General features: G+C 35.7%; 1 protein-coding gene across 2 annotated transcripts in view; it reads left to right on the top strand.

The window, feature by feature from the left end:
• LOC142339165 (uncharacterized) overlaps nt 1-19,046 on the top strand; it is a 204,828-nt gene that overhangs the window by 169,139 nt on the left and 16,643 nt on the right. For both annotated transcript variants that reach the window (XM_075388959.1, XM_075388960.1), the window contains exon 9: nt 18,394-18,484. In XM_075388959.1, the coding sequence (XP_075245074.1) occupies nt 18,394-18,484 (91 nt within the window). The remainder of the gene's footprint in view (nt 1-18,393; nt 18,485-19,046) is intronic.

Here is a 19,046-nt window from a genome sequence, read left to right as displayed (position 1 = left end):
GGCTATAAGTGTATGTATCCTCTGTTTTATCACATATGATTTTCTGTAGATGCTTTGAGCTGGTGTAAGTGTTTGAATTTTGCATAGATGCTTTTGTTTGAATCGATCCGTGAACAGAGAATGATTTTAGACTGACTCCGAATGATTTGACTGAACAGAGAATGAATTTGACTCACATGTTTCCATAAAACGCATTAAAAAAAATTTAACCGTTATTTGCTCTAATTTTTTTATAGCTGTAAGCTGAGCGTAGCTATAATGGGGTGTTTGTTTTTTTTTCGTCTGGCGTTCTTTTTCGTTTTACATAGGTTCACACAGAAAAGCTGAAGTCAAATTGACTTATTCCTCTCTTTCACGGCATTTGCGCGTGGAACGTTCTCTTACAATCTATCTAGCAACAGCTACTGAAATCTGTTCAAAGTGATCATGCCTCTCATTTCAAAGAAGATTTTTCATTAAATTCGCGAACATTATGTTTAAGTACCTGCTATTCATGTTGGCAATGATTGCGGAAAACGTCTATCTGAGGTTCCTCTGTTTGTTTTTAAAATTGGAATGTTATAGAAAAAATCTTCAAACAATGACAGTTTGCCAATTTCGAGTGCTTTCTTTGGCGATGATTGAGAAGCTACGCGTACCTGCAGCAATATGCTTATCGTTTTTGAAGATTTTTTCGCATATGACCTCTTTATCCTTTTCGATCGACTTCTTCTCACATTACTTGTTAATTACTCTCGAATGAAGTTTAAAGAAATTTTTGTAGCCATGTATCCAAATCCATTCTTATTTATGTAAAATTTTTCTTTTACCGGTCTGACTTTTCAAATGACTTTTGCGTCCATGACTTGTAGTTGTGAGCGACCCAAACTTCTCCCACATTCACTGTTTTAAGCAGCTGAAATCAGTTTGCCCGAGGGCATGCTAGGCTCTAAGTGTATGTATCCTCTGTTTTATCACATATGATTTTCTGTAGATGCTTTGAGCTGGTGTAAGTGTTTGAATTTTGCATAGATGCTTTTGTTTGAATCGATCCGTGAACAGAGAATGATTTTAGACTGACTCCGAATGATTTGACTGAACAGAGAATGAATTTGACTCACATGTTTCCATAAAACGCATTAAAAAAAATTTAACCGTTATTTGCTCTAATTTTTTTATAGCTGTAAGCTGAGCGTAGCTATAATGGGGTGTTTGTTTTTTTTCGTCTGGCGTTCTTTTTCGTTTTACATAGGTTCACACAGAAAAGCTGAAGTCAAATTGACTTATTCCTCTCTTTCACGGCATTTGCGCGTGGAACGTTCTCTTACAATCTATCTAGCAACAGCTACTGAAATCTGTTCAAAGTGATCATGCCTCTCATTTCAAAGAAGAATTTTCATTAAATTCGCGAACATTATGTTTAAGTACCTGCTATTCATGTTGGCAATGATTGCGGAAAACGTCTATCTGAGGTTCCTCTGTTTGTTTTTAAAATTGGAATGTTATAGAAAAAATCTTCAAACAATGACAGTTTGCCAATTTCGAGTGCTTTCTTTGGCGATGATTGAGAAGCTACGCGTACCTGCAGCAATATGCTTATCGTTTTTAAAGATTTTTTCGCATATGACCTCTTTGTCCTTTTCGATCGACTTCTTCTCACATTACTTGTTAATTACTCTCGAATGAAGTTTAAAGAAATTTTTGTAGCCATGTATCCAAATCCATTCTTATGTAAAATTTTTCTTTTACCGGTCTGACTTTTCAAATGACTTTTGCGTCCATGACTTGTAGTTGTGGGCGACCCAAACTTCTCCCACATTCACTGTTTTAAGCAGCTGAAATCAGTTTGCCCGAGGGCATGCTAGGCTCTAAGTGTATGTATCCTCTGTTTTATCACATATGATTTTCTGTAGATGCTTTGAGCTGGTGTAAGTGTTTGAATTTTGCATAGATGCTTTTGTTTGAATCGATCCGTGAACAGAGAATGATTTTAGACTGACTCCGAATGATTTGACTGAACAGAGAATGAATTTGACTCACATGTTTCCATAAAACGCATTAAAAAAAATTTAACCGTTATTTGCTCTAATTTTTTTATAGCTGTAAGCTGAGCGTAGCTATAATGGGGTGTTTGTTTTTTTTCGTCTGGCGTTCTTTTTCGTTTTACATAGGTTCACACAGAAAAGCTGAAGTCAAATTGACTTATTCCTCTCTTTCACGGCATTTGCGCGTGGAACGTTCTCTTACAATCTATCTAGCAACAGCTACTGAAATCTGTTCAAAGTGATCATGCCTCTCATTTCAAAGAAGAATTTTCATTAAATTCGCGAACATTATGTTTAAGTACCTGCTATTCATGTTGGCAATGATTGCGGAAAACGTCTATCTGAGGTTCCTCTGTTTGTTTTTAAAATTGGAATGTTATAGAAAAAATCTTCAAACAATGACAGTTTGCCAATTTCGAGTGCTTTCTTTGGCGATGATTGAGAAGCTACGCGTACCTGCAGCAATATGCTTATCGTTTTTGAAGATTTTTTCGCGTATGATCTCTTTGTCCTTTTCGATCGACTTCTTCTCACATTACTTGTTAATTACTCTCGAATGAAGTTTAAAGAAATTTTTGTAGCCATGTATCCAAATCCATTCTTATTTATGTAAAATTTTTCTTTTACCGGTCTGACTTTTCAAATGACTTTTGCGTCCATGACTTGTAGTTGTGAGCGACCCAAACTTCTCCCACATTCACTGTTTTAAGCAGCTGAAATCAGTTTGCCCGAGGGCATGCTAGGCTCTAAGTGTATGTATCCTCTGTTTTATCACATATGATTTTCTGTAGATGCTTTGAGCTGGTGTAAGTGTTTGAATTTTGCATAGATGCTTTTGTTTGAATCGATCCGTGAACAGAGAATGATTTTAGACTGACTCCGAATGATTTGACTGAACAGAGAATGAATTTGACTCACATGTTTCCATAAAACGCATTAAAAAAAATTTAACCGTTATTTGCTCTAATTTTTTTTATAGCTGTAAGCTGAGCGTAGCTATAATGGGGTGTTTGTTTTTTTTTCGTCTGGCGTTCTTTTTCGTTTTACATAGGTTCACACAGAAAAGCTGAAGTCAAATTGACTTATTCCTCTCTTTCACGGCATTTGCGCGTGGAACGTTCTCTTACAATCTATCTAGCAACAGCTACTGAAATCTGTTCAAAGTGATCATGCCTCTCATTTCAAAGAAGAATTTTCATTAAATTCGCGAACATTATGTTTAAGTACCTGCTATTCATGTTGGCAATGATTGCGGAAAACGTCTATCTGAGGTTCCTCTGTTTGTTTTTAAAATTGGAATGTTATAGAAAAAATCTTCAAACAATGACAGTTTGCCAATTTCGAGTGCTTTCTTTGGCGATGATTGAGAAGCTACGCGTACCTGCAGCAATATGCTTATCGTTTTTGAAGATTTTTTCGCATATGACCTCTTTGTCCTTTTCGATCGACTTCTTCTCACATTACTTGTTAATTACTCTCGAATGAAGTTTAAAGAAATTTTTGTAGCCATGTATCCAAATCCATTCTTATTTATGTAAAATTTTTCTTTTACCGGTCTGACTTTTCAAATGACTTTTGCGTCCATGACTTGTAGTTGTGGGCGACCCAAACTTCTCCCACATTCACTGTTTTAAGCAGCTGAAATCAGTTTGCCCGAGGGCATGCTAGGCTCTAAGTGTATGTATCCTCTGTTTTATCACATATGATTTTCTGTAGATGCTTTGAGCTGGTGTAAGTGTTTGAATTTTGCATAGATGCTTTTGTTTGAATCGATCCGTGAACAGAGAATGATTTTAGACTGACTCCGAATGATTTGACTGAACAGAGAATGAATTTGACTCACATGTTTCCATAAAACGCATTAAAAAAAATTTAACCGTTATTTGCTCTAATTTTTTTATAGCTGTAAGCTGAGCGTAGCTATAATGGGGTGTTTGTTTTTTTTCGTCTGGCGTTCTTTTTCGTTTTACATAGGTTCACACAGAAAAGCTGAAGTCAAATTGACTTATTCCTCTCTTTCACGGCATTTGCGCGTGGAACGTTCTCTTACAATCTATCTAGCAACAGCTACTGAAATCTGTTCAAAGTGATCATGCCTCTCATTTCAAAGAAGAATTTTCATTAAATTCGCGAACATTATGTTTAAGTACCTGCTATTCATGTTGGCAATGATTGCGGAAAACGTCTATCTGAGGTTCCTCTGTTTGTTTTTAAAATTGGAATGTTATAGAAAAAATCTTCAAACAATGACAGTTTGCCAATTTCGAGTGCTTTCTTTGGCGATGATTGAGAAGCTACGCGTACCTGCAGCAATATGCTTATCGTTTTTGAAGATTTTTTCGCATATGACCTCTTTGTCCTTTTCGATCGACTTCTTCTCACATTACTTGTTAATTACTCTCGAATGAAGTTTAAAGAAATTTTTGTAGCCATGTATCCAAATCCATTCTTATTTATGTAAAATTTTTCTTTTACCGGTCTGACTTTTCAAATGACTTTTGCGTCCATGACTTGTAGTTGTGGGCGACCCAAACTTCTCCCACATTCACTGTTTTAAGCAGCTGAAATCAGTTTGCCCGAGGGCATGCTAGGCTCTAAGTGTATGTATCCTCTGTTTTATCACATATGATTTTCTGTAGATGCTTTGAGCTGGTGTAAGTGTTTGAATTTTGCATAGATGCTTTTTTTTGAATCGATCCGTGAACAGAGAATGATTTTAGACTGACTCCGAATGATTTGACTGAACAGAGAATGAATTTGACTCACATGTTTCCATAAAACGCATTAAAAAAAATTTAACCGTTATTTGCTCTAATTTTTTTATAGCTGTAAGCTGAGCGTAGCTATAATGGGGTGTTTGTTTTTTTTTTTCGTCTGGCGTTCTTTTTCGTTTTACATAGGTTCACACAGAAAAGCTGAAGTCAAATTGACTTATTCCTCTCTTTCACGGCATTTGCGCGTGGAACGTTCTCTTACAATCTATCTAGCAACAGCTACTGAAATCTGTTCAAAGTGATCATGCCTCTCATTTCAAAGAAGAATTTTCATTAAATTCGCGAACATTACGTTTAAGTACCTGCTATTCATGTTGGCAATGATTGCGGAAAACGTCTATCTGAGGTTCCTCTGTTTGTTTTTAAAATTGGAATGTTATAGAAAAAATCTTCAAACAATGACAGTTTGCCAATTTCGAGTGCTTTCTTTGGCGATGATTGAGAAGCTACGCGTACCTGCAGCAATATGCTTATCGTTTTTGAAGATTTTTTCGCATATGACCTCTTTGTCCTTTTCGATCGACTTCTCACATTACTTGTTAATTACTCTCGAATGAAGTTTAAAGAAATTTTTGTAGCCATGTATCCAAATCCATTCTTATTTATGTAAAATTTTTCTTTTACCGGTCTGACTTTTCAAATGACTTTTGCGTCCAAGACTTGTAGTTGTGGGCGACCCAAACTTCTCCCACATTCACTGTTTTAAGCAGCTGAAATCAGTTTGCCCGAGGGCATGCTAGGCTCTAAGTGTATGTATCCTCTGTTTTATCACATATGATTTTCTGTAGATGCTTTGAGCTGGTGTAAGTGTTTGAATTTTGCATAGATGCTTTTGTTTGAATCGATCCGTGAACAGAGAATGATTTTAGACTGACTCCGAATGATTTGACTGAACAGAGAATGAATTTGACTCACATGTTTCCATAAAACGCATTAAAAAAAATTTAACCGTTATTTGCTCTAATTTTTTTATAGCTGTAAGCTGAGCGTAGCTATAATGGGGTGTTTGTTTTTTTTCGTCTGGCGTTCTTTTTCGTTTTACATAGGTTCACACAGAAAAGCTGAAGTCAAATTGACTTATTCCTCTCTTTCACGGCATTTGCGCGTGGAACGTTCTCTTACAATCTATCTAGCAACAGCTACTGAAATCTGTTCAAAGTGATCATGCCTCTCATTTCAAAGAAGAATTTTCATTAAATTCGCGAACATTATGTTTAAGTACCTGCTATTCATGTTGGCAATGATTGCGGAAAACGTCTATCTGAGGTTCCTCTGTTTGTTTTTAAAATTGGAATGTTATAGAAAAAATCTTCAAACAATGACAGTTTGCCAATTTCGAGTGCTTTCTTTGGCGATGATTGAGAAGCTACGCGTACCTGCAGCAATATGCTTATCGTTTTTGAAGATTTTTTCGCATATGACCTCTTTGTCCTTTTCGATCGACTTCTTCTCACATTACTTGTTAATTACTCTCGAATGAAGTTTAAAGAAATTTTTGTAGCCATGTATCCAAATCCATTCTTATTTATGTAAAATTTTTCTTTTACCGGTCTGACTTTTCAAATGACTTTTGCGTCCATGACTTGTAGTTGTGGGCGACCCAAACTTCTCCCACATTCACTGTTTTATGCAGCTGAAATCAGTTTGCCCGAGGGCATGCTAGGCTCTAAGTGTATGTATCCTCTGTTTTATCACATATGATTTTCTGTAGATGCTTTGAGCTGGTGTAAGTGTTTGAATTTTGCATAGATGCTTTTGTTTGAATCGATCCGTGAACAGAGAATGATTTTAGACTGACTCCGAATGATTTGACTGAACAGAGAATGAATTTGACTCACATGTTTCCATAAAACGCATTAAAAAAAATTTAACCGTTATTTGCTCTAATTTTTTTATAGCTGTAAGCTGAGCGTAGCTATAATGGGGTGTTTGTTTTTTTTCGTCTGGCGTTCTTTTTCGTTTTACATAGGTTCACACAGAAAAGCTGAAGTCAAATTGACTTATTCCTCTCTTTCACGGCATTTGCGCGTGGAACGTTCTCTTACAATCTATCTAGCAACAGCTACTGAAATCTGTTCAAAGTGATCATGCCTCTCATTTCAAAGAAGAATTTTCGTTAAATTCGCGAACATTATGTTTAAGTACCTGCTATTCATGTTGGCAATGATTGCGGAAAACGTCTATCTGAGGTTCCTCTGTTTGTTTTTAAAATTGGAATGTTATAGAAAAAATCTTCAAACAATGACAGTTTGCCAATTTCGAGTGCTTTCTTTGGCGATGATTGAGAAGCTACGCGTACCTGCAGCAATATGCTTATCGTTTTTGAAGATTTTTTCGCATATGACCTCTTTGTCCTTTTCGATCGACTTCTTCTCACATTACTTGTTAATTACTCTCGAATGAAGTTTAAAGAAATTTTTGTAGCCATGTATCCAAATCCATTCTTATTTATGTAAAATTTTTCTTTTACCGGTCTGACTTTTCAAATGACTTTTGCGTCCATGACTTGTAGTTGTGGGCGACCCAAACTTCTCCCACATTCACTGTTTTAAGCAGCTGAAATCAGTTTGCCCGAGGGCATGCTAGGCTCTAAGTGTATGTATCCTCTGTTTTATCACATATGATTTTCTGTAGATGCTTTGAGCTGGTGTAAGTGTTTGAATTTTGCATAGATGCTTTTGTTTGAATCGATCCGTGAACAGAGAATGATTTTAGACTGACTCCGAATGATTTGACTGAACAGAGAATGAATTTGACTCACATGTTTCCATAAAACGCATTAAAAAAATTTAACCGTTATTTGCTCTAATTTTTTTATAGCTGTAAGCTGAGCGTAGCTATAATGGGGTGTTTGTTTTTTTTTCGTCTGGCGTTCTTTTTCGTTTTACATAGGTTCACACAGAAAAGCTGAAGTCAAATTGACTTATTCCTCTCTTTCACGGCATTTGCGCGTGGAACGTTCTCTTACAATCTATCTAGCAACAGCTACTGAAATCTGTTCAAAGTGATCATGCCTCTCATTTCAAAGAAGAATTTTCATTAAATTCGCGAACATTATGTTTAAGTACCTGCTATTCATGTTGGCAATGATTGCGGAAAACGTCTATCTGAGGTTCCTCTGTTTGTTTTTAAAATTGGAATGTTATCAGTTTGCCAATTTCGAGTGCTTTCTTTGGCGATGATTGAGAAGCTACGCGTACCTGCAGCAATATGCTTATCGTTTTTGAAGATTTTTTCGCATATGACCTCTTTGTCCTTTTCGATCGACTTCTTCTCACATTACTTGTTAATTACTCTCGAATGAAGTTTAAAGAAATTTTTGTAGCCATGTATCCAAATCCATTCTTATTTATGTAAAATTTTTCTTTTACCGGTCTGACTTTTCAAATGACTTTTGCGTCCATGACTTGTAGTTGTGGGCGACCCAAATTTCTCCCACATTCACTGTTTTAAGCAGCTGAAATCAGTTTGCCTGAGGGCATGCTAGGCTCTAAGTGTATGGATCCTCTGTTTTATCACATATGATTTTCTGTAGATGCTTTGAGCTGGTGTAAGTGTTTGAATTTTGCATAGATGCTTTTTGTTTGAATCAATCCGTGAACAGAGAATGATTTTAGACTGACTCCGAATGATTTGACTGAACAGAGAATGAATTTGACTCACATGTTTCCATAAAACGCATTTTTTAAAAAAATTTACCGTTATTTGCTCTAATTTTTTTATAGCTGTAAGCTGAGCGTAGCTATAATGGGTTGTTTGTTTTTTTTTCGTCTGGCGTTCTTTTTCGTTTTACATAGGTTCACACAGAAAAGCTGAAGTCAAATTGACTTATTCCTCTCTTTCACGGCATTTGCGCGTGGAACGTTCTCTTTCAATCTATCTAGCAACAGCTTTTAGATCATTTGCGTGACTAGCATTTGATCATGGGTGACTTACCTCTCCCAAGAAAATGACTTTCGCCTTTTAATACTCAAGTTTAATATGAAGTAATGCAATGTTAAAGCACGTCGTATGTAATAAATTTCCTTCATAAAAAGGCTTCTGTTTAGAAAATCTCATTAAGCTTTATTATTTGATCGTTGGTTGTTTTTTACATAGCTTTTTGAGCGGCGTCGCTAAATTTTTCGACTGTTATCTTTATCTGTTTATCTAATATACTGACCTGTATACGGTTAATTAATAGCCGCGTCAGCAATTCCAGACGGCTATTATTGCGCTCCTATGTTTTTTTGTCTAACAGATTTTTTCGTCTTACCCTGACTTCAATGATTTCAGTGACTTCTACTGCTTTGCAGTTAAAATTTGTGTTTGTGACGTCATTTCTGCTTTTAGTTCAATTGCGTGACTCACCTCACTCAAAAAAAGGAATCTGAACTCACTTATGGAGCTTTAAATTTTATGAACATTTACTAATTAAAGGTCAATAGCGTGCATCTAAGTAGTGCCAAACTTATATGCCCTAATTCCCGAGTAAAAGAGTCTTGAGTTTTAATATCGAATAAAATTTTGAGAAAGCGCCGTTAGGGTTTTTTCCGTGTAGAGCAAATGTGTCTCATAAAATTGACAGTCCGTATCTAACCCAAAAAGTCTAGTGGTCTATTAAAAAGCTGGTGGTCGATCTGTCAATCTTTAGTTTTTTCAATTCATGATAGGCCACAAGCGTCTATCGCGGCTATTTGCCGGCAATCTGCCGGCTATGTTTTAGCGGCTATTCCAACAATATGCCGGCTATATTGTTATCCTGTCACCTAATATCGTCAACGGAGGGTGCATTTGATGGTTTATTAATTCATGACTAATCTTATGTAATGATTCCTTTAAGCAGTGAGTTTTAGGATTCAGTCCGTAAATTACGTTTTTGTGGAGTTGAGGTCACCATGCATTTTTTTCTTGTTTCTAGTTTTGGCCTGTTTTGTTGTTTTTGGTGTTTTCTATAAGTCATTTTTCAATAATGAATCGAAAATTGGGATGTCGAAGGCTTTTCTGAAATTTTGTTTAAGAACTTTTTGTATGTTTTTTATGTGTTTATCTTAATGAGTATGTGGAGTTTGCGTCTTACTTATCGTTTTGGACTTTTGGACTATGCAGTCTTAGTGGGTTGATGGTTTTGTCTTTTCGTTTAAGTTACCCATTGATTTTCAAAACTTAAGATTTTTTTTAATCTTGCCAGCATTTGTTGGTATTTAGTGTTCTTTGGCACTTTGTCCCTACCTGCACTTATGAACCGAGGTTCTGCAGTAGGTTTTGACTAATTTTAAACTGCGGTTATGTATTTTTAACTTTGACTCCACAAATTTGACGCCATTGATAGAGTCGATCAATCACGCGTCAAGAGGTCAAAGAGCTACTTTTTCATTTGCACTTAATAATTCTTATTTGAGAGTGTAAAATCTAAGTGAATTAATAGGGCTTAGTTGGATAGTCCAATGTTGTTGTCCGGAAGGACCTTGGTTTTTGAAGTTTAGTTTGAAAATTGGCTTGGAGTTGAATTAAGAATCTCATTTTTTATTCTGTCAAAATCAGGGGTTTGCTTGATCAGATCGTTGTTTTTTCTGCTGAATAAATTGTTCTGACGTTGAATTGTTTTTCCATTCTAGTGAAATAAAAAATAATTAGACTGGTATTAATCATACTGGTATATATGTATGCCCTAATTTGAGAATACATCGTTTTTAAATTACAAAGCATGATCTATCATTGAATTTTCGGATCTCTTCTTGACTTGGAGGATATTTTAGCGAGTAGATGAGCGTAGTCTGAACATTATCTGCAACCGCCCTTTGCCGAGCCTCCTTATTTTCAAAGCACTCATAGCTCAGTTGATGAGGAGACATCTAGTTTACTATTTTATCATTTTATCAAGTAGCAAATGCGTGTATGGTTAAAAAACAGCTGAAAACTTAAATTACCGTTTAAGTCACCCTTTGAATTTCAAAACTTAAGAATTTTTTAATCTTGCCTGCATTTGTTGGTATTTAGTGTTTTTTGGCACTTTGTCACTACCTGCACTTATGAAACGAGGTTTTGCAGTAGGTTTTGACTAATTTTAAACTGCGGTTATGTATTTTTAACTTTGACTCCACAAATTTGACGCCATTGATAGAGTCGATCAATCACGCGTCAGGAGGTCAAAGAGCTACTTTTTCATTTGCACTGAATAATTCTTATTTGAGAGTGTAAAATCTAAGTGAATTAATAGGGCTTAATTGGATAATCAAATCTTGGTGTCCGGAAGGACCTTGGTTTTTGAAGTTTAGTTTGAAAATTGGCTTGGAGTTGAATTAAGAATCTCATTTTTTCTGTCAAAATCAGGGGTTTGCTTGATCAGATCGTTGTTTTTTCTGCTGAATAAATTGTTCTGACGTTGAATTGTTTTTCCATTCTAGTGAAATAAAAAATAATTAGACTGGTATTAATCATACTGGTATATATGTATGCCCTAATTTGAGAATACATCGTTTTTAAATTACAAAGCATGATCTATCCTTGAATTTTCGGATCTCTTCTTGACTTGGAGCATATTTTAGCGAATAGATGAGCGTAGTCTGAACATTATCTGCGACCGCCCTTTGCCGAGCCTCCTTATTTTCAAAGCACTCATAGCTCAGTTGATGAGGAGACATCTAGTTTACTATTTTATCATTTTATCAAGTAGCAAATGCGTGTATGGTTAAAAAACAGCTAAAAACGGCAAATGTTTGCTGTTTTGGCTTTTGTTTATATAATTTATCATTTAGATAGAATGTAAAAGGATGAATATTAATTCTATGTATCTGTTGAAATTTCAGGCGAAGAGGCGGAGCTGTAAGTCATATTTTAATCGATGTTTTAAAGGAATTATTATGGATTTTGATTCAAATATTCAGGATTTTAGTGGCGCATGTGTCAACCTTATTCATTTTCACGATCTCAATGTTTTGTTCAAACAATTGTATGTACTGTGTTAACGTGAATTTAGCAGTTATGGCTTCTAAAGATTGGTGCAGAATAAATTAGAAATAGTTTAAACAAAGGCGACCTGAACGTTAAAAGTTTGCACGTGGGAGTTTTGTATAGGTTGCCACTCTGATGATGTCACTGAGGAAAACCGGGTTTTTCCCTATTATACCCCCCAGGCCCAGTGGTCATATGAGGTAAACAACTCCCCCCCCCCCCACCCCGGATCGTGTTAGACATACCGTACTGGGGCGGCTATGATGGGAAAGACCCGAAAATCTGGCATTCATGCTAGCCGGGCTTCTCTGTCATTTTGATCCCCTGAAATGTTGATACGAGGACGACTTGAGTATTATTATATGGAAGCCGTTACAGCGTAGAATATCTCCACCATTGGGTTTTGATTTCAGGTTATTTTTATATAATTTATAGAAAAAATTCGATTCTGAAACGGGTTTGCGTGGTTCAACGGAATTGAAGTGAGATTCAGTTACATGACTTCTAGTAATATAAGAAACTAAAATCATTCCAATTTTTGTTCTAGGAAAATTGCCCTGAAACCTTGACTATTGTGCAGTTTATATAAAAAGCACATAGTTCAGCTTTTTACAATTTCTGATCAAGCTTATGTCCTATAATGCAATATAGTTCCCAATAATAGATGATTCCACACTACAGCTAGTAAACGTAAGGACCTTTCACAACCTAATATTTTCAGAAAAATGTTTTTGAGCTTGTGAGTTTGCCCCGAATTTCTGTTTTGTTTATAGATGTAATGCTATGCAGTAAAGTCTGGTAACATTTAGTTAACGATTCATAATTATAGCTGTTTAACTGCTCTTGAACGAAGTTCATAGCAATTATTGTAAATGTTTTGATCTTTTTTATGCATATTTTTTGCTTGTACCATTTTGCGTTTTTCTATTAGAACATTCTGTGACTTCTCAAGTGACTTATTGTTTTTTATTTTCGTTCTTTATTTTTGAGTGATCTCTATTGCTCTCACTCCAAAGTAAAGCTTGTTGCTAAAATAAATTGGTTTCAGCAAAAAAAGCTGTGCATGATGGCCCAGTCGGTAGTGCAGTTTGCTTAGGGATCAGGAGGTCAATGGTTGGAATCCCGGCGAAATCAAATCATCTTCTTTCTGCCTGTCGTTCGAGAGCAATTCCTCCGACAATAGTCGGTTTATGTTTTAAAGCTGCAATAAGCAGGTGTCAGCAGTTTTGCTGACTTTGATATCGCATGTTTTCTAAGAGTGAGTTCTCAAGTTATACTGCATTCAATTCCTTTTGATTGTGCTTTCAATTATTGCTAATAATGAGGAAAATGTTTTTTCTCTTAGTGCATGGTTTAATTAAAAGAAGTCGGTGCTGATCTGTTCATCTGTTTGACTAGGACAACATCTATATATTAATCGCGTGAACACAAGGCGGCATGTTTTAGATGCATCACTGAGCAGAATCTTTTAACAGTACTACCGAAGAGCATGGTTAAGCCGTTGCTTAATAGGGGTTAAAGACCGAAAAAGTGTGCTTTAGCGTCATTGACCGATTAATGTTTCTAAAAGGTCATTGATCGAAAAGTGTTACACAAAGCTAATTGACCGAAAAGTGATGCCAAAAGTTCATTGACCAAAAATGTTGCTAAGAGGTCCTGTCATCTACCAAAAAATTTTTTGCGAAGAAGCCTGTTGCCGAATTTTTTTGTTGAAGAAAAAGACAATAATTGGTGTTTTAATGAACAGAAACAATAGACTCGAAATTAATCGACTGAACACATAAGGTGGCATTTTTAGAGGCATCACTCAGCAGCATGTTTTAACAGTACTAGAGAGGAGCACGGTTAAGTGGTTGCTTAATTGGGGTTAATGACCGAAAAAGTGTGCTTTAACGTCATTGACCTATTAATGTTTCTAAAAGGTCATTGATCAAAAAATGTTACAAAAAAGTCATTTGACCAAAAAGTGTTGCCAAAAGATGATTGACCAAAAATGTTGCTAAGAGGTCGTGTCATTTACCGAAAAATGCTTTGCAAAAAAGCCTGTTGCCAAATTTTTTTTGAAAGAAAAAGACAATAATCGTTGTTATAATAAACAAAGACAATAGTGTTGAGAAAATCATTGGACGATTAGTTATTCAGAAACCGGTCTGTGATCAAAAAATTTTTTCAGAAAATGGTCTATGACCGAAAAGCTTCTGATACTGAAAAGGGAAATGATCGAAATTGTATCAAGACAACGAGGGTTTATGACAGAAAAAAATATTGTTTTTTGTAATTCATTGTCAAAAAATTGTTGATGAAGAAGGTTGTCATGAAAATTTGTGAAGGAAAAGTCACCGAAAACGTCAAGGATTAAAAGGTTGATAATGGAAATTTGTTTTGTCAAGGTTTCACTGTACGAAAATTTTTAATACAGATGAATTCAGCGAACGAAATCTGTGAAGTATAAAGGACCCAAAAGGTGACGATGCAAAACCAAATTCAGGAGCCAAAAAATTGTATATGTCAACACTGAGGTCTTTTAGCGCTCAGTAGTGGACTTTTTCAAATTAAGGGCTGTTACTTATAAATTATTGCATACAAAACATGATAGGGATATAATTTTTCTTCTTCAATTTTTTCGAGGAAGATTTTGTTGGTGGCATTAGCCAGCCCTTTAACTTAGTTTCGTGTTTGTTGACTTCGTAAAAGCATTTACTAATAATTCTTTTTATCACGACCTTCCTCGTCTTGGGCACATCAATTGTGTTCTCATTAACACATTCATCCTTTTTATGAGAACCGGAATTCATTGTCTCACCCAGGATCTGTTTTCTCTTCTCTTTTGAACTGCTGTATCTCTCCCCTTCTTCAGTTTCTTTATCTTTCATTTTTTCTGTTTTGTGATCTTCTATATCTGCTCCTCAAGTGTTTTCTCTAACTGTTCTTTTTGCGCTCAAATTTTTGCTTTTTGCGCTTGCTCACTATCTAGCTGTTCTTGTACTCTCTCTCTCTCATGATTTGGGCTTCTTTCTTTTTGCTGTCCCCTTTTAATTCATTCTATCGCTTTCATTTTTTCTTGCGTTCTTCCTCTCGTTCGTTTTCCTTTTTCCTCCTTTCTCTCTCTCTCTCTTTTTCTCGGTTGTTTACTGACTTCTTCTTTTCTTTTTATTTGTCTGTTTTTGATTCAATTTTTTATTTCCTATCGTTTTTCATGCGGTGGGTTCCTGATATTCGTATGGTTACTGTAGCATTGTATGCTTTCTGTTTTTCCTCTCTCATCAATTTCGATTATATTTTTTTCTCGTTAATTCCTATTTTTTGGTTTTCGCTCCCGTTGGCCTTTTCTCAGACTCGCTGTTTTCGGTTTTCCTTCTCTGCTTTCAACCTTCTTTTGTTCTGTCTTTTGGGTTTTTTTCGTATTTTTAAATCTTTTTGCTATCCGACTCATTATATATCTCTGCTGCTATCGATCTCTCTCGTTCTCTCCCCTTTTATAACTCATTCTATCTATTTTGATTTTTTAATGCTCTGTGAGAACGTCTATTACTCTCAACTTGCATAAAACCTTTAAGAAGTTTTAGAGTGAATGCTATCTGGTATTAGTATTAAGCTTAGTAATATTAGTAAGCTACTGATGTAATTGATTGGGTTATAGCTGTTTTTTGAAGAGTTTATCTTGAATTTTTAATCGTATTGGCTCTTTAATTATACTGGCTGTTTAATTTGTTCCTTTCTGGCTTTTTAAAGGGTTGCTTGATTTTTAGAAGTTTTAGTTCCTCGGCAGTGTCCTGGCTCAGATTTTTTAATTGGCTGTAACCTGGCCAATTTTAATTTAAAGTGGAACGTTTCTGTTTTGCAATTATAATTTATCTTAATATTGCGAGCGCATCTCATATCTTGTTATTATAGATGCGCGTAACTGTATTGCTGTAAGCTGAGTGTAGCTACATGCTGTATTCCTTGTCTTTACGATTGGTAGAGGAGTATTTGTATTCTACAGGTTTATCAACCGGTCGAAGAGGTGTATTGGGATTCTGCAGGTTTTTTTTAGCTGAAGCAAGTATTTTCATGACTTGAACTTTTGACTCCTTTCATTTAAACTTCCGTTTCTAACACTGAACTTTAACAGTTGCTTAGTTACTAATGCATAGTTATTATGAACTGCAAGCTATACTCAAGGTGGAAAGACCATTTTGAGAAGTGTTCTTCGCATAACTGTCCCTTCTGACTATTCATCTACAGGCATTGTATTCAACCACAGATATATTTAGGTAAGGTTATGTCGGTTATTATTTTGCACGACTCCGATATTCAACCATATATGTTTTTTTTTGTAATGAAACTGCTAGGTCCCTAATATAAAGGTCCGCAGAGTGAATTTCAACAACTCTTATTAATTTGTCACTTAAAGTTGTTTAGATTGCTTTTTGAGTGGCGTGGCTATTTCTTATTAAACTTTGTCAGCCTCTATTTCTTATTAAACTTCGGCAGCCTCTCACTTGCGTCGGCCTCTCATCGGCGATTTTTTGGTGCTCTCCTTTTTATGACTCGAAGAGGAGTAATGGTTTTATTAATAGCCGCCCTCATCTTCTCAGCCGGCTATTATAGAGCTCCTAATTTTTTTTACTCCGTCGAACAAAAGAATGTTTCGCTTTACCTCATTTTGCCGCTTTTTCAACATTTTGCTTGAAATCTTTTTGACTTCTGTAGGCTAGTTTCTTCTCTCATTCTGCTAAAAGTGATTTTTAACATCAGTTGCTCAGCAAAGCAATTCAAAATGAACAGAGTCAGTATAAAAAATTGAAGTCAGAAATAGAAACGGTATAAGCCCATAAAGCCCAATTTTAGATGCCTGCTATTTGAACGTCGTTCCTTTAAGTCTTAGTTACCATCTCTAATGCTTATTGGTATTGATAGTAAACCCTGTAGCCTCTCTCTAAGAAACAGAGGTATGTTCAACTACGAAATGCCATCAAAATAAATTGGACTTAAAAAATGTTTTTGTACAAAAATCTTTTTTTTTTCAACATCTTCTATTCTTTCAATCCCAATCATGCTTATTAGAATCAACGGCGGCTATTTTCCGGCAATCTGCCGGGTATGGTTTTCTTTGTAATCGGTGACTTCTGTTTTTAGAGGATGTGGTTTAGAAGCAAGACAAATACTGCACGTGGGAAGAAGTGTTTGGGTCAATCTGCTGATCAAAAGTCAAGCAGAGAAAGTTGTTAGTGGTTTTTGTTCAAGCGTCTTTCTGAGAGAGAGAGAAAAAGCAAAAAATGTCGGAATGAAAAAGTTTCGCGCTAAGCGAGCAAGTTTTTTGATCGCGTGCGGCCTTTTTCAAAGCGGTATTTTTATTTTTAACTCTAACCTTATCGGATAACGGTGTGTCTCAATCAACTAAACTAGTATTAGTGCTTTTGGTGGCCTTTTTGATCAGTTAATTTAAAAATATTAGACTTTCAGGCGCAATTTTGAGCTATTTTTGCCATTTTGCCCTGTTGTTTTTCTCTGACAGGAGTTGCGTAGAGCACTAATCGATCAGAAGTTTATTAAGATGTTCCCAGAATAAAAGTTGAGAGTAAGTTTTTTAACCTTTTTTGGAGTTACATGTTTAAAAATTTTATGGAACGTTTTTTAAATTGTTTTATTCTTCCCCTTCCACCGGTTTCCTGTATGTAGCGTTTCTTTTGTTTTATATCAAAGAGTTGTTAGTTATTGAATAAAGATTATTTGTATTGAGAATTGTTTTTACAATAGTGGTTTGGGTGGCCCAACTTGCTATTGTTTAAAATGATTCGTAAATTTAATTAGAGGGCTTATTTTATTCTATGAGTGGTTGGTTGGGGCCGAAAGGAATGTACTTCGAGTCGGTGCCGGCTTTGTTGTAAGAATTAGAAGACTTTTTGTCACTTAGAAAAGAGTGTGTCAATTTCTATTCTTTTTCTGTTTGAATCCTGACATGCTTCAACGGCGGCTATTTTCCTGCAATTTGCCGGCTATGTTTAAAACAAAGTGTTAATTATTACAGATGATCAATTAAGCAACCAGCAGGAAGTTCTCGCAAACGAGCGTTTAAAAAACAGTAGTGTTGGATGTTTACCTATTGGAGATTTGATGAAGGCTATGTCAGTCCTCTAATTATCCGTTTAAGCAAAAGCTTGGAAGTAGCTGTGTAAATAGTCGTGTAGGCTCAACTCTATACAACTTAGCTTCCAGAATTGTATTAAGACTTTCGCATAGTTTTTTTAACGCTGAGCAGCGAAACATAGGAGTTGCGTTTTAATTGATTTTCTCTGAGTACTAGACCCCCCACCCCGAGTACTAATATTCACGCTGTATCAAACAAGAGAACGCTTATTATTTGTTTTCATGGCGCTTTGCTAAGTGGCTATTTTAGTTAAATTCATGTGCGCTGGTTGAAAGCTTATTTTAAATGCAACTTATGTGCAGTGATATCGTCTGGAGTGGAAAGCTGTTCTCTTATAGAAAATCGGGATTCTTCAGTGATTTTCTCAAATTTCTGTTCTCTTAAAAGTCTCCAAAATTTAGCTGAGCCTTTTCTCTCAATTTCGTTTAATGTTCTCTCGTGACGTTAGAATGTTTTGAAAGTCAGTCGTGTGCTTTTTTTGTATTTTGATTAAGGGTAACATTGTTCTAATATGCTTGTTGTTTTTCAGCCTTCAACAGTTTGACGGACACTGATGATTTCGGAACTGAAGCCGATGTCTACCTTAGTGAGGAATTGTCTCTCTACAAGCAACTTACCTTGTAAGTATTTAACCAATGCTAATAGTATTTCGGGGTTCACTGATATTTGTGACCACCCTTACCCTTGCATAAAAAAATTATTGACACTCGAAGTTTTTATAGATTCAAAGCTGTGAGCTGCGCGTAGCTGTATTGCGGTGCTCTTGGTTGCTTTTAAAATTCAAAGAATTTGAATTGTATTAAGTCGCTGTCTCGAAGAGAAGTATTGGTGGAGCGTCTTTTTTCAATTGGTTATTTTGTAGGTGTGTATTTGAAAACGGAAGTGAAATGCGTGAAAACGAAGTGTTTAGGTCAATTTGTTGAAGAGCTGAGAGACAAGAGGGAGTTATTTTATGTCGCTTATTTGCGAGAGAGAAAAGTTGGTGTGAAAAAATTTTCTCGAAGCGAGGAAATTTTAACCACGTGCGGCTTATGGAAAGCAGTTTTTCAGTTTCCATTCCAACGTTTTCCATCAAAAGTGGCTTTCGCAATTACTTAAACTGGTATTAGTGCCTTTGGAAATATTTTTGACCATCTGACGCAAATTTGACATTTTTGGTGTCAATTTGCAGCGGTTTTCTTA

This window comes from Convolutriloba macropyga, chromosome 5 (assembly GCF_964194025.1).
Source record: "Convolutriloba macropyga chromosome 5, txConMacr16.3, whole genome shotgun sequence".
In the NCBI taxonomy this organism is placed as follows: Eukaryota; Metazoa; Xenacoelomorpha; order Acoela; family Convolutidae; genus Convolutriloba; species Convolutriloba macropyga.
The sequence above is the reverse complement of the archived record's forward strand: the minus strand, read 5'-3'. Positions and strand labels throughout refer to the sequence as shown.